Source organism: Mauremys reevesii, linkage group 8, assembly GCF_016161935.1.
Source record: "Mauremys reevesii isolate NIE-2019 linkage group 8, ASM1616193v1, whole genome shotgun sequence".
Classification (NCBI taxonomy): Eukaryota; Metazoa; Chordata; order Testudines; family Geoemydidae; genus Mauremys; species Mauremys reevesii.
In genome coordinates, this window is record NC_052630.1 from 50,407,309 (window position 1) to 50,422,832 (window position 15,524).

The following is a 15,524-nucleotide window of genomic DNA, read 5'->3' on the forward strand; positions in this document are numbered from 1 at the left end:
ACAAGGCAGTAGCAGAGTCCCAATCCAGTGCTCTATCCTCTAGGCCACACTGCTTCCCTTAGCACAAGCCAAGCAATACATTTCCCTTATGAGCAGGTTACGCCATATTTGTATCCTCTCAGGTTGATTGCGCCTTCCTCTGAAGCATCTGATGCTAGCTGCTGTTGGAGGTGGGATACTGGGCTGAACGGATCACAGGTCTGATGCGGTGCGGCTGTTGCTATGATCTCTTGCATTTTAAAACGGAGCGGCTCACATCCCTGCATTCAGATCGGCGCCTGCTCTTTGAAAGCTCCGAGATGCTGTGACAAGTAGTGACAAATAAATGTGTGTAATGGTCTCAGCCCCCAGTACAGACTGCTTAGCTGACTGCAACAAAGGGACAGGACAGATTTTCTTCTGACGGCTTTGATACAGGCTAAAGTCCCCAGCTGCAAACGAACTCTCATTTTTCTTACAGGGTATAACAAGCAAGGCAGTGGCTGGGAGTTCAGATCCCAGGGTTTGGCCCAGAGTTTGGAAAGTGATTTGGAATCCTTTTGGATGGAAGATACTTGATTACTATTTATGTTATAGTAGGACCTAGTGCCCCCAACTGAGATCAGAGCCTCACTGACTTAGGTGTTCCATGGATATATTGTAAGAGACATTGCCTGCCCTGAGGAGTTCACAGGTACTTTGGTCTCTATTTTACAGATTTGGAGCGGAGGTAGAGGGAGACTGAATGAAGTGATAGCATCAGAAATTGAATCCAGCTCTCCCAACTCCCTATCTTAACCATAAGACACCATCCCTGTTTTCTAGTCACCTGTAAGCATTGTAACTGCAAGTCATTATCATTATCAGTGTTTCCTGTGAGGGGGTACTCACTTCCTGGGCTTCACAAACCCGGCTCGACGCTAATGCCCTAGGTAGCATCTGGCTTCTGCTGCCTGATCTGCTGTAAAGGGACAGTTCTGCCCAATTAAATCTTGCCTTGGGTGACAGAATGAGCTGGGACTGCACTGGAGGAAACAACTGGGTGGGGTAAGAGTCTAATTATGCTAAAAGATGGTTTGAGGGTCAGCGACTCTCCAGCAATTAAAAATACAACTTTAAAGGAATGTGGTTGGGTTTGTTTCCTCGCTCCATCCCCGGCTCGGCTTCTGAAGATAACAAGGCCTTTTGTGGGTTTTTCCTGGAAGGCCGGTCCCAAAGGCATATCCTGGTGTGTTCATTACGCTGCTAATTAGACTTTTTTAATGAGCCAACTCCGAATGCAGCACGCTGGGCATTGCCGTATGCGCTGCCTTTAATGCACCTTGCGGCGTGATTGCCGCCGTGTTCCATGCCAGGAAGAATGGACATGGACAATAAGAAAGCCAGTGACACCCCTTAGGCTGGCAAGTACCGGCTGTGGGGAACAAGAGGAGTGAGGCACTGGCTGGGGGGGGAGGGGTACCCTTCTCTCGACTTGCTGAAGTGCTGAACCCCAGAGGCTACTAGGAAAGGCAATGGCATTTGGGGGTGCTCAGCACCTCTGAAAATCAAGCCTCACGCCTCTGCTAGATTAATTTCTCCACACAGAGGATAAATATCATCTGGACATTACCCACCTGTCTCTCCTCTACATTACCCTGTGACCCCTCCACATCCAAACAGGTGCATAGCGGGCAGGGAAAGCTCACAGCAACCCTTTTACATGAGGGGTGAGTTTATAAAATGTTCAGTTCCTATGTATTATTAATGGAGGTGGCTGCACTTCTCAATTGAGAAGGTGAGCTGTAAAACACAGGAAAGGAAAACAGCCGGGCTTTTTAACTCCCGGCTCGGCTGGCAACAGCGAAACTCACTCGGAGCGTCCTGGCTGTGTTTCATAATGTCCAGTGCTAGGAACAGGGCAGCAGCGATGGAATCAATTCAGCAGGAAACACGGCCGCGGGATGATCAGCACCACAGCCAGAGACAGCAGGGAATAACAGGATCACGGAGGCTAAGGAAGGGAGTGCCATTTACACCATAAAAATAATAATTTCCTGGGGGCAACAAGTATCAGAGAGGTAATTTCCTGGGGGGCAACAGAGTCAACTACCGTGGCTAGCCTTAAAAAAAAAAAAAAAAAGAAAGAAAGAAAAAGGAGCTGGAGAATGTTAGAACCAACAGTAACATCTGCAATTACGCATGTCCTCCAATGAGGGTCGCTGACTCTAGCTGCCCAGGGTGAGTATCTGAGTGGACCAAGAAGGAACTTTTTTCCCTAATGGTGAAGATCTCCAGCTTTCAGATGGTGCTGCCAAGCATAGCCCCTGCTGCTGGGATGCAGACTCTTTGGTACCGCCAAGAGATTCCATTTTTGAGCCGTATGCTCGGGAACACTCATCCGCCAGTGAAACAATTCCATTCCTGCTACCTGCCTCTACAGTCTCATTTAACAGGCGCCAGTAAACAAATGTCAAAACATGAACAAAGCCTTCATATAAACTCTCACCCATTTCAATCAAGTTAAAAGATGTTCTGCCTGCCAACCGGCTCTTTCTGATCTGCGGCTGGGCTGGGCTTCTCAAAAGAAACGCAGGCACCCAAACCCAAATGAGGCAGCTGACTTCCTTAGGTGCCCTGGAAAACTCCAGCCATAGCTCTTACCTCCCAGAGGTACAGTGAGATTCCTAACTCTGGATCTCAATCCACCAACTCCTTCCAAATTCCTTGGAGTGCTCCTGGTGGGACTCATGCATGTTCTTTCAGAACGTGGGCAACATGTTCAATGGTGCCCCATCCAAAACTGGAGACGAGCTAATTACCAGGGTGAGTGGTGACAGGGAAAAAATGCACAATTACCTCTGGATTTGAGGTGCTGCTGCCGGGATATGTTTGGTGGCCTCCGGCTAGCACCTAATGGATGTCTGCACCCACTCAAATAAATATATTAAAACCATATGACCACGCAACATAAAGCAGGGTTGACTCATAAGACAGCACAAACTGGGATAACGTGGGGTATAGAAGGTCAGAACTGAGGGAAGACAGCAGAGCTGGGGAGGGAGCCCAGAACTGGAAAAACAAAAGGTTCTTCTGGCCAAGGTTTAGGTGGTGTGGCAGGGCTGTCAATGCAGTTCAGGACTGGAATAGCAGGTAGTGCAGTGGGGCAGGAGCTGGGCCGGCTCCAGTGTTTTTGCCGCCCCAAGCGGCAAAAATAAAAAAAAAAGAAAAGAAAAGAAAAGCGGCACTTCAGCGGTAGCTCTACCGCTGCCACTTCATTCTTCGGCGGCAATTTGGTGGCAGGTCCTTCCCTCCGAGAGGGGCTGAGTTGCCACCAAAGAGCTGGACGTGCCGCCCCTTTCCGTTGCCTGCCCCAAGCACCTGCTTGCTGCGCTGGTGCCTGGAGCTGGCCCTGGGCAGGAGTGAGAAAGCGCTCACCGGCTATGGATTTCTTATAAACGTCGTGCTTCCTGAACACCCTTTCTTGGCAAGTTGCATTTTCTGGTAGTTTCGAAACAGTGATAGTCAACTTTAAATCTCCAGCAACATATGGGTCACATGACAGTAGGCAGCACTTCATCTGACCATCACTTCTGGTGACTAACGTCATAAATCCAGGGCTGCCAATTTTACACACAAGACTGGTCATTAATTAAGCACCATGTGCCTGGCGCAAGAGATTCTGCTCCAAAAAGACAGGCCTCCACCCTGCCAACTAAAGAAGAATTGCCCTTAGCTATCAGGGCTTATTCTTTATAGGCTGAGGCCAGTAGTGGGCGATATAGTCACCCTACATTCCATGGCTCCAACCAGCGTAGGGGACTGATGACAGATGGACCAGTCAATCCATTACACTACCCAAAAAGGATACACTATGTCCTACCACCCACTTGGGTAGCAACCTTGCTCCGTTTATTGCTTATGAAATATGAGATAATAGCACCGAGAGGGTGGTGAACAGGCAAACCAAGGAACAAACTATCCCATGTCAAGAGTTCTTCCAAGGCTCTAAACAGCTGTATTGTGCAAGGAGAGTAAAGCCGCATTTTCCAAGCGCTAATAAATGGCAAGGGAGACATTCCTGGGCCTTGAAATTCCTCTTACTTCAGTGCTCGCTGTTACTGATAACTTGAATGTGTGGCTCTCCTCTTAAAAGTGGTTATGCAAAACTGGCCCTTCTTACTCAGCACCTCTGTCTCCCCGTGTGTATTCAGAATGATGCCGGGATCTGCTGACTTCAGTGAAAAATACAAGGTTTTACTGCTTTTTACCACTGTCAGCTGTGAAGAGCCAGCCCAGTTCTGGAGAATGAATTGGATTATTTTCCAGCTTGTGCCTCATCAACAGAATTGTTAACTAAGTTCCAATTACAAAACTGCTTGTGTAATGGCATGGCCTTGGTTACACGTGTGTAACCACCCCGGAGCCAGCAGGGCTGAAAAGGAAAGCACAGTTTGAGGTCAGTGGTGTAAGTGAGGGCAGCATTTGACCTGTGGGGTCTTTATTACTGTGTGAATATACAGGTCAGACAGAACGAGGCTTGACTCAGTGTTGGAGATCTACAGGACTCCCCTTGGGGAAGTGTACTAGAACTCAAAAGACCAGGGTTCTAGTCCTGGTTTGGCCACCGAGTTCTTGGGCAGCCTGAGGAAACTCACTTTACCAATTTGTGCCTTAGCTTCCCCAGTGTCTATTTACACTGTAAGCTCTTCGGGGCAATGTGTTTGTTGGGGGCCCTGATCCTGACTGGGACAGTAGGTGACACTTCAGTATGAACAATGGCTAACGAGTGCCTCCTAGCACTCAGGGAGCTATCCTGCCATGCCAGGCAGCTGGATGGGACCTTTGGATAGTCAGCCAGTGATCATGTGGTGATCCCCCAGAAGGGAGCTGAGGGAAAGGGCATGTGCCAAGGGCACCCACAGGTCAGTAGGAGCAACCAGGGTGTCTGAGGTCTCCCAGGCTTGGGCCTTGTCTGACTTTTGATGGGCCGGGGAGGCCTTTCTTTGCTGAAGTCAGGCAGTGAAAAGGTCCCTCCCTCTGCCCTGTTTTCCAGGCACTAAGAACTCTCTCCAGCCTTCTACAAACAGAGTCTGGGAGAAGAGGAGCCAAAGCATGGCTGGAATCACTCACCAGTCAGAAAGCCTGGGTCGGGCGTGGGCTCAGAGATCTGCTCCTGGCACTGGTTCTCCAGTGGGACAGTGGCCACCACCAGGCCATCTGGAAGCTGCTGCTCCAAGCCCCGAGCGAAGTTGTTCTGCCTGCGAATTCCAGAGAGTTAACACTTGTGTGTGTGTCTGTAATTAAAGTGGGCAGATCAGCAGCCCTGGAGAACGAGGTCTAGCAATACAGGCACAGGTTTTAAGGCCAGGGGACCGTTTGTGCTCATCTAGCCTGCTCTCCCACACAGCACAGACCACAGTGTTTCAGTGATCCCCACATCAAACCCCGAACTTCTGGCACGGTTAGAGCTTCTCTTTTACCAAGACACACAATCTCGATTAAAGACCGGAAGTGACAGAAATCCACCAACTCCAGTAGTTAAAAACATGCACCTTATCCACCCTGAATTTATCTAGCTTCAGGTTCCAGCCACTGGCTCTCATTATGCCTTTGTCTGCTGCATTAAAGGGCTCTCTGCTATCAGAAAGAGAACAAGCGTTGCACGATCAGTGGAAACTCAACCTCCCCGCCACACGCTGCATTGTCAATGCACCTTCACTTAACCTACTGTCCAGTCTCCTGTGTCTGTTTAAACCCTAGCTTCATGCAAAACACTGGCTGGTGGGTTTGTGATCTTGGCCTCAAAGGTATTAGCTGTTAGGTGCCTAAAGACCTCCGAGGACCTGGGCCTTGGCCATTAAGAACTGGATTGTGGCCAACAACTCACTGCAACACAGAGGAGCCATCAGATAGGATGGACTTTCAACCGCACCCAACCCGGGCTGCATTTAAAGCAGCAACTGTAAACAGCAAAGATGAACAGCAAAGCAAACCCACGAGCCCTCAGTTAGCTCCTTTTCCTGTATCCCCCATTTCCTTGGGAAAACCCTTTCCTGTACAGAAACAAGAGGCTATGGACCTGGGACTGTTACAGACTGTGTCTTCCTAGGGACATGACAGGTTCCAGACAAGAACAGTGATAGCGCCTCCCTGATGAAAGGCGAGGACACGGTATTCACCTGAAGGTCCCTTTCAGCACTTGTCCAGCTGCAACCTCCCTGGAATGGTTGTTGTACCCGTAGAATATTTCCCCAAACAGAGTCTGATTCATGGGCAGCTCCCGGCTCTCCCCGCAGTCACCTCCCTTTGGACAGGACTCCGAGATCAGCTGGCACGACCGCCCATCCACTCCAAGTTTGTAATCCTCAATGCACCTGCCATGAGGGGAAACCCAGCACAAGCCATTACACCTGGGGACTAAGCCAAGACATCCAGTGGTGGAGGAGGGGAGGGACCTCAACGCAAGGAAAGAAGGCCCCTCTCCACAGCCAACTGGAACAACCCCAGTGGAGCATAGGAGCCATTGAGTTATAACCATGAGTGGTGGACAGCTCCCAGAACAGATATAGTCGCCTGATCATCTTCAAGGCGTGAATGGAAGACTGCTCGCTCCAGTGCCTTGTTTGGTCCGGTTTTAAATGGCTCAGGTGATAGCACTTCAACTGTTCTCATTGACAGACCATTCCATGACCCGATAACTCAGACTGTCAGGAAAGTATTCCTAGTATCCAGCCTGTGCTCCATTTCCTCCCAAGCACTGGGAAGATCTGTCTCCCTAGCAAACACAGAGCCATTCCGTTTGCTTACCAAGAGGTTACAGCACAGACAATCCCAAGGGGAAATACTGCTCTGATGTCATAGCTGGTGGCGTACACTCAAACTCGCACCTGGCTGCCCTCCTGACAAAGGAATATCCAGTGCCTTGAGGAAGGCGGGGGGGGGGGGAGTTTCGCTAACGTACATGCCCGTCCGAGAAGGAGGAGGCAGGGCGCTCTGGTGCATCTCCACAATGCGGGATCTCTTCCTCGTGTTGTGCAGCTGTCTGTGTAAGAGGTAAGACCTGCCCCTGCCCAACTTGCATGTGCATGCACACACATATACACGTGCACACACATACACGTGTGCACACACATGCAGTTGGGCAACACTAGAAAAGCTGGGTGCCCAAGGGGCTGCATTGCATGGCTATCCCGACCCTGACCCAGCTCAAGACACCACACAGTACATTCCTTTCCTGACCTGGGTGCTAATATGGACATGTAAGGTTCCCCCATATCCCTGCTCAACTGTCTCCTAGATGAGGCTGGAATGGGCCGGGTCACTCACCCGCAGAACATGAGGATATTGTACAGAGAGGGATCTTCCAGCAGAGGCACCATCTGCTGGAGACACAGCTGCTCGCAGCCACCATTGAACCCATCCGAACAGTCCACCCCAACATGGCGGTCATAGCAGCCGGTGCCATCCTTCATAGGGCTGAGACCTGCTGGGCACTGGCATGACAGAATGACACAGATTAACCAGGTTCTGCATACAGGGACCAAAACGAGCTTTTGCTCAGTTGTTAGCATATAGTCAGGAAACGGCATCTGAAATCTGCGCCTGATGTTCTCACCTCCACTGGCTGTATTGCAAGAAGGCAGCATTAAGCTTACAATAACAAACCTGTTTGCAGCTCCCATCTGTGCATCACTTGCTGCCAATTTTCATCAAAAGACTCAGTTGGACGCCACACATTTGGACTGGAACAGTGGGGAGGGGGTGGCAGGTCAGGACTGAGCTGCATTGGCAGAGCTGTGTAGAGCTCTAGGATTAGAATAGCAGGGGGGCTGCAGGCCAGGACTGAGCTGCATTGGCAGAGCTGTGTAGAGGCAGGTCCAGGATTGGAAGGCTGGGTCAAGGCTGAGGTGCATTGACAGGGCCACATAGGGGCCCAGGACTGGAACAGCAGGGGTGGGGGCTGCAGGCTCCATTGGCAGAGCCGTGTAAAGCTCTAGGATTAGAATAGCAGGGAAGCTGCAGACTGGGATTGAGGTGCATTGGCCAAACTATGTAGCAGCCTAGCACTGGGGATGCTGCAGGACAGGACTCGGGGGAAGAGCAGCTCCACATGGGGTAAGTATGAAGGGAGTGGCGAGGGGCGCTGCCTATCACACGTGAGGTGCACAAAATGAACGGTACGAATTGTGGGCTGAGCCGTCCCAGGGGTTTGCAGTCTGTGCACTGCAGCGCTTGGGCTAATGTGACTTCGAGAAGGAGAAAGGGCTTCACCCAATGGAGAGCACACTTGAAAGTTCTCCCCGAGCACGGAAGCCCCTTAAAGACTCCTTGAAGCAAAGAACGAAGTGCTAGAGGCCTCCCCAGCAGCACCCCTCCCCCCACTTTTCTCCCCTCCCCCTCGCGGGGATTCTACCAGCAAGGCACAGCAGCCACAGGATGATGAGCTCACAGCAGGCTACCACTGCTACATGTTTTTCCCTTCCTTTGACCCTGACTGAAGATCACACAACAGGATGCACATTGTTCGCTGACACTCATTCTGCAATCTCGAAAACAAATGGCACCCTGCAGGCTTGCTAAACTTCCCTCCTGGCCCAATCCCTCTATCCCACACCCGCCTCCCCTCTGCCCAGCTGGAGCGCTGGGACGTGAGGGCACTTCAGGCAGTTTTATGAAGCCATGTCTGGCTGTGCGAACCCAGCTGTTCTGGATGACGGCCAACAGGCAAATGGCACAACTGAGGATCCAGCCCAGCACCCATCCGCCCTGCTCTCCGGCTCTGCAGCTGTTCAGCCAGATGTGCTCTCAAGTGTGTGGGGAACTGGATGTGCCTGATTGATTTGACTCCTTGGTGACCAGCAAGGCCTGACAGAAGCAGGTTAGAAAGGGAAGAGTTTTTACTGGTTTTAATTCACTATGGTCAGGCTTTGAATCAACTCGTTCTGAAGCTTGTCCAATACAATGAAGACGCCTGTTCCTATTTCACATGGCACAACATTCTGAAAGCCCACTTGGTTACAAGCACCTCTTGCCCCATAGAAACTATTTCCTCTCACCAGAAATTCAGCATCATGAGGCTCTCTACAGCTCCCTGAGCGGATCACCAGAATGTGGGGCAGAGGGGAACAGTCGCCTGCGTGGCCACTAGCTGACCTCACCATGTCTCTTCCGAGAGCAAAGTGCACTTGTCTTCTGTGCAGTCTCTATCCTGCTCACTAGCATGTGTCCTGCCTCTTCAGGGTGAAGGATTAAAGCTGAGAATCAGGAGACTCCTTCACTCAAGGAATGAGGCAAACGAATGTGTCCACAGTGTCTCCCGCTTCTCTCTCACACCCAGAAAGTCACCACAAATTTGGGCCCTGGTTATCCTGGAAGTTGCATCCCCACCTCTCCTGGGATGAGCAGCCACCAGGGGTTGCTACCTGGTCTGGTTTTTGTGGAGAGGACGGGTTCTAGGACATTAACAATCCTGGCTTGTAGGAAAGTCTGTTGAAATGCATCATTCCTCTGCAGCAGCTGACACTGGCCACTCTGAGAGACACAGCACTGGGCTAGATGGGTCCTGGCCCAATTTAGCATGGCAATATGCTGCAGTATAATGTGTGGCACTCATGCAGAGATGTCATGATGCAGAAAGCACAGGGTTATGATGTTACTATGATAGGACAAGGCCTGATGGGTGGCAACCATGCCGTGCAACCTGACTTCAACAGCTAGATATGTCCAGCTTGGCTTCACAATGACTGAGGCATGAGAGGTCTGGTACTTGCAAGGTGTAAAGGCAAAGGGTCTGATTCTGCCCCTCTCACTTAGATGGAGTTGCAATTTACGCCACAATTGGTCCCACTGATTTCATTGGGTCTGTTTGCAGAATACAGTGTTCCTCACTGGATGTGTGGTAGAATCAGACCCCAAGGAGAGGCAATGTTGTAGAGTGCGGGAAGCCGCTTTGTACAGTAGCCCTGCCTTTGCGCACCCTGCCCCCAGTCACATACTATATGAGCTCAACCCCCTACAGCCCCAAAGTTCCCCTTTATGTGTCACTCCTGCCTGGTTCCTTTCAGCCATCTCCAGCCTGTGTTGCTGTGCAGGGTGGTTCAAGGGGCTGTAACTCTAAGCAGTGAGCAAAGGGGAATGTCAGTAGAATAGCAATGAAGATGGAGCAGGTTGTGGAAGAGGTTCCCAAGGGAAGCGGTGGAAGCACCCACTGCTTGAGTTGTTTAACAAGTGGCCGGTGAGCCATAGGCAACGTGCTCCCTGTGAGGTCAATGGGAGCTGCAGGGGCTCAGCATCTCTGAGAATTAAGCCCCAGGGGACCTCCCATCTCTGGGTTGTTCCCATGCCTCTGCTCGCTGTTTTCTTTGTCTCTTGCTCTTTGCTTTGCTAGCTCTGGCAGCCTCTCACTCATTCTCTGCCCTGCAGGGGTTATGCTGCTGATACCAGAAGTTTACACGGTCTTGGGGTGAGGAGCGTTCCACCTCCAAAGCCCATTAGCACACCCGTCTCTGGCAGAGAGCATCTCCCGGAGCACCAGGGGCGGCTCTAGAAATCGGGCTGCCCCAAGCAGCGCGGAGCTCCTGCCGGCATGCCTGCGGCAGGTCATGCCATGCGGAGCTCCACCGAGCAAAAGCGCCTGCTTGGCGCGCTGGTGTCTAGAGCCGCCCCTGCGGAGCACTGCAGGTGCAGCACGACTGGAGAAGAGCGTGAATGATGAGACATGCTCAGCAGCTTCACAGCTGGCCTCCGGAACGGGCGGATGGCTCGTCGGGAGCACACGTACAGAGGGGTGAGGGAACGGAGGAGATGGACGTTGCTGCTGCAACTCAGACAGAAAAATATCTCCCCCCCTCCCCCGAGGTATGAAAGCACCATATCCAGGCAGTGGGACTCGTGTAAACACAGGGGCAATAAGAACACTGGTGTGCCATGGAGAAAGGGAGGAGATGTGCAGGGCACATGGTAGGAACCCCAAGCCATTTACCCACCCCACTCCCGTCTAGAATTGGCAGCTGGCTACACACAAAAGGCTACACGGTGCAAACACAGAGCTCCCGAAAGGACCAACCTTGAGCTCCATGTACCACCAGCAGATGGAGCAGCTGGTTTCCAACCACGCATACATTGAAGGAAGGTCTCACGACAGCCACCCACTCAACAGGGACCTTTTCCTTGTGCTATGGCCAGAGATGTCACATGCCTGTCGACAGTGGTGGGGAGGGGCAGAGTGAGAGCAGCTGGCTTCAGCAGTGTTACTGAGCATGCTCAGTACAAGCCAAGCAGCAAATGAGGTGGACGGTGTCTGGCTATGGCAGACACTGCAAGGTTTCACTGCACACTGCCACTCATTGCTCCAATAGGCCCTCATGTAGGGAGCGATTTAAAATGTCTCCGTACCAGTACAGCCCATCTCCTTCCTTGTGGGAGTCAAGGGCCACAGTGCTTGACCTGCAGGCTCCCATGAATGATCACTGGGATGCCTAGCTCCACTGGGGATGGCCACCCACCAATCTCAGTCACAAGCCCCCCAGGGCTCTGTCCTTCTGCTCCCATGGAAAACACTCTCACCTCAAGCAGTGGTTCCCCCTGCACTTCCTCCACTAGAGCCACACAGTGGGAAGGGGATAAATGGATGGCACAGCTCCTCAAGCTCACATCACAGAGAGCATCTCTCTGTCCCATGCCCTGGCACAGCACCCACTGTCTCTTCCTCCTCCCTGCCCATCTTCTTTCTTTGCTGTCTATTTTTTCTCCTATTTTCCCCTTCTGTCATTTGTCTCCTTGCTCCCCTCCCGCCCCCATCCCAGTGTGACAGCTCCTCCTCCTGTTCCCCCGGCTGTCCATCGCACGACCCATGGCTGAGTGCCACAAGAGCAGAAATCGGACAGGCTTGGCAGGCTGCTGCCCCAGCCTGCAGTCAGAGACGTGAGCTGCCCCTGCAGCAGAGACCACCAAGGAACAGGCAAGGAAGCTGGGAAGCTCTTGAAGAGCCATCCCGATTCACCTGTAACACCAGAAGCCTCCGTGCAATGGTAGCAAGGTGGATCTGGGATCATGCAATTATCCCTGAATCCCTATGGTCTTGTGCCCCATTCCTGGACTAATCTTCCCCCACCCCAGCAATGGGGCCTGCTCTCTTGGTTGGGAAACACTGACCTAAATGGTCTGAATCATTGCAACATGTGCAGCAATTGGGACCAGCTGCTTTTCGCTAAGCCAGGCCTGCAGATGCCATCTCCCGACAGCCACGCCCCAAGAATACCAGAATGGCAATACGTGACAAGGGACAATCTGCAGCAGCCGTTACAATGGTACCAACCGGCAAGTTAGATGCTGTTGGGAGAGCTACAGTAAAGCTGTAATGAACCTTCTGAAAAGCAGAACCTTGTTAAGTGACGTGTTTGTTTGATTCCTCCCAAGGCATTATGGGAAACTCTTAGCTGCTCTCTCACACATTTCTTATCACATACAACAGACAAGACAAGCTTTGGGCGCTGACCCCCAGGAAGCACGCACCACACAACCAGAGGAGTCCAATTTGCGGTCCGAGATGCAGCGGAAATTCTTGCTGCAGCCCCCGTTGTCCTTGGAGCAGTCTCGAACCGGTCCAAAGGAGTCTAAGAGAACCTCCAGGCTATCAAAGGAGGAGGAAGTCATCAGTTCTTCCCTGCAAGGAGGAGGGGAAAGGGACACAATACGAAATTCAGCTCCTAGAGCATAAATATATTAACTCAATTTCAATCTAAAGTGCTAGTGAGTACAGACATATTCACACATCCACCAATACACATTTGCACCTATAGTGGTACCCAGTTATGTGGCCCTATTGTTGTACAAAACTGTACTGATCATGAGTGCAAATTAGACTAAACACACACACTGGTTGGCCGGACACTTCACTATCCATTTGTACATGGACAGTGCATGCAGTGCGCACAGTGGTAATAACTGTATGTGCAAATGCTGCCAGATGCCCACCTGATGTTGTGGAAATGTGACTCAGAGGATCCCCACCACTCAGTAGTGAGGACTCTACGTCCATATGTAGCTGATTAGCTTTAGTCCTATGAGCTGACAATAGTAAGACCCAACAGGTACTTTCTGAATGACTTAATCTACTGGGAACGCCTGAGATGTCTTTGAAGGCATGGCTCTAAGCAGGCTGAGGACCATGGCATGCAGAAGGTACACGGTGAATGTTGTACTAAACTCTGCCCAGGGAAATGTGCACCTGAAGGGTCGCCCAGTGTACACAGTGAGATTTTCATGCAAAGCCCACTGAGTCAGAGGAGAAACTCTCATGGGACTTCACTGGGCAGTGTGTCAGACTCTATATCCTGATGTCCCATCTATATCCACCAGAATGAACATCCACCAGAAAGACACCAAATGCCACAGCACTGAAGGACCATAACAATACACAAGCTGGGGTTAGTTCTATGGTTCCTTCAACTTCAGAGCCTGCCTTGTGAGTGCGATCCTCCTCCCGCAATACTGGAGTGGCCCTCTGGACTCCCCATGCCTCCAGCTCCATGAACACACTCACCTGACCTCCACCGCATCCTCCATCACTGTCATGTCCGTTTTGCACTTGGCTGAGGGGTTGATGGCCAGTTCGGCAGGCGGGATCACAAAGCTCTTACTCAGTGGCAGCCACATCCCTTCCCCCAGGGTGTAGGTGAACCTGCCGGACAGGGTTAGATCAGTTCACTAGGGAAGGAAAACAGCGCCCACCTGAGTTCGAGCCACACAGGGGGGCAAGGGGAGGGGCACATGTAGGAAGCAAGGTGTGACTGCCACAGCAACTGGATAGGGAGGATGGCACAGGGCCCATGCCTCCCACATCCGTTGGAAGAGAATGGTGAATAAGTGTCCCGTGAGGAGCCCCTCCATGCCCATGACCAGGTCGTTACACAACCAAAGCATAGACAGCTCCTGAGCCAGCATATGGGAGGGAAGGAGATGCTGAGGTACTCAGATGGCTCTGGGTGTCTATTCACGGCCCCCATTCCTATAGTATCCAGCTCCTCACAATCCTTAATGTATTTGTCCTCAGACCCCCCTCAGGAGGTAGGGAAGTGCTACCATCCCCACTTGGTGGGTGGGGAACTCAGGCACAAGGTTGATTAAGTGACTTGCCCCAGGTCACCTAGGAAGTCTGTGGTTGATCCAGGAATTGAACCCAGGTCTTTGCCCAACCAACTACATCATCCTTCCTAGCCCCCAAGCCATCCTAGATGCCTTCAGTAAAGTGCTGGCTCTTCGTTTTGCTACGGAGTCTGACTGTAGGACCTGCAAAGTGCAGGGGGCAGCATGGCTATAGAGAGAGAAAGGTTCCATGGAGCATGGGATGGGAGAAGGAGAAGACGACAAATGAGGCCGTGGGTAAGGGAGGAAGATTGGCCTTGCACTTTGGGCAATGCATGGAGACACAGAGGATGTGAGACCATTTCTTGGCTCTGCCAGATTTCTTGGGTGACCCTGGTTGAACCACTTAGGCTGGGAGTTAGAGGACACCACTTCTCGCTGAAGCTAGGAGACTGGCTCTTTTGAAAACACCAGCTTTACTCTCTCTATGTCCCAACTCCCCATTGGTACAATGGGGCTTCTTTTAACTGGGTTGGTGGTAAGTCATGTTTTCGGGGTCTGGTACGGCTGTGTTTGCACAGCACCAGGCACATGGCGGGGCCTGGCCTCCACACACTGCTGAAATGTTGAGAGCAGAGTGGGGGAAGGCCAGTCGTCCCCAGAACGAGGGTGGGGAAGGGACAGGTGGCCTGCCACAGCCCTCCTCAGAGCAGGAACACACCAGCTGCAGCGCTCCCTGGAGGAGAGGCGCCCCCTCAGTGGGAGTGGATAGCACACGCAAAGCTATAGCCCTGCCTCCCAGCACAGCAGCCGCTGCTCCTAGGCAGATGAGTCCCTCTCCCTGACAACTTCTGCAGTCAAGGCAGTCAGAGCACAGGCAGGGAGCTGAGGGATGCAGCGAGAGGTTATTCATTTATTCATTCACTCGTTTGCAAGCTCTGTGTTTGTCTGGGTGGGTGTCAGAGCAGGGCCTTCCAGAGGGCTCCCTGCTCAGAGGCAGTAGAAATGGGCAGGCATGAACAAGGAATATGAACACTGGCCCCACGTGAGCAACACGTTAGTCACTGCGGTGCAAAGGGGAAAAGGTCTCTTTCCTCCCTCCCCCTCCCTGCCAGCACTCAGATGCCATTCACTACAGACATACCAGCCTTCTCCAAAGGAGGCGCTCTCTGACCTGGGCTAGAACCTCCGATCCCAGGGCCTAGGCCAAACTCCAACTGATGGGCATCCTGGGGCAGCTTATCCCATCACTGCCCGCTGTAGGATTCGGCCTGTGACAAAGCTGGTGCTGACACTGGCCCTGTCAGAGTGGCAATTTGTATGTTTCCCCAGGAGGAGGCAATAGGACTGTGCGCAGCCAATCAGGGGCCCTCATCAGGAGCCACTGAGCTAGTCATGACTCCAGCCACCACAGAGAAATAGCCTCGTTGCTTTCTTTCTTTCCCCCTGCATTACCAGGCCTGGAAGCTGACATCCTC

The 15,524-nt window shown here is 52.0% G+C and overlaps 1 protein-coding gene across 9 annotated transcripts in view; it reads right to left on the reverse strand.

Moving 5' to 3' along the window:
• ASTN1 (astrotactin 1) overlaps positions 1-15,524 on the reverse strand; it is a 218,813-nt gene that overhangs the window by 45,288 nt on the left and 158,001 nt on the right. For all 9 annotated transcript variants that reach the window (XR_005583687.1, XM_039484739.1, XM_039484745.1 and 6 more), the window contains 5 exons: positions 13,505-13,642; positions 12,475-12,625; positions 7,288-7,454; positions 6,141-6,335; positions 5,092-5,219 (listed from right to left, as the gene is read on the reverse strand). Coding sequence is in view for 8 of the 9 variants with exons in the window: in XM_039484739.1 (XP_039340673.1) it covers positions 5,092-5,219; positions 6,141-6,335; positions 7,288-7,454; positions 12,475-12,625; positions 13,505-13,642 (779 nt within the window). In the remaining variant the exon portion in view is untranslated. The remainder of the gene's footprint in view (positions 1-5,091; positions 5,220-6,140; positions 6,336-7,287; positions 7,455-12,474; positions 12,626-13,504; positions 13,643-15,524) is intronic.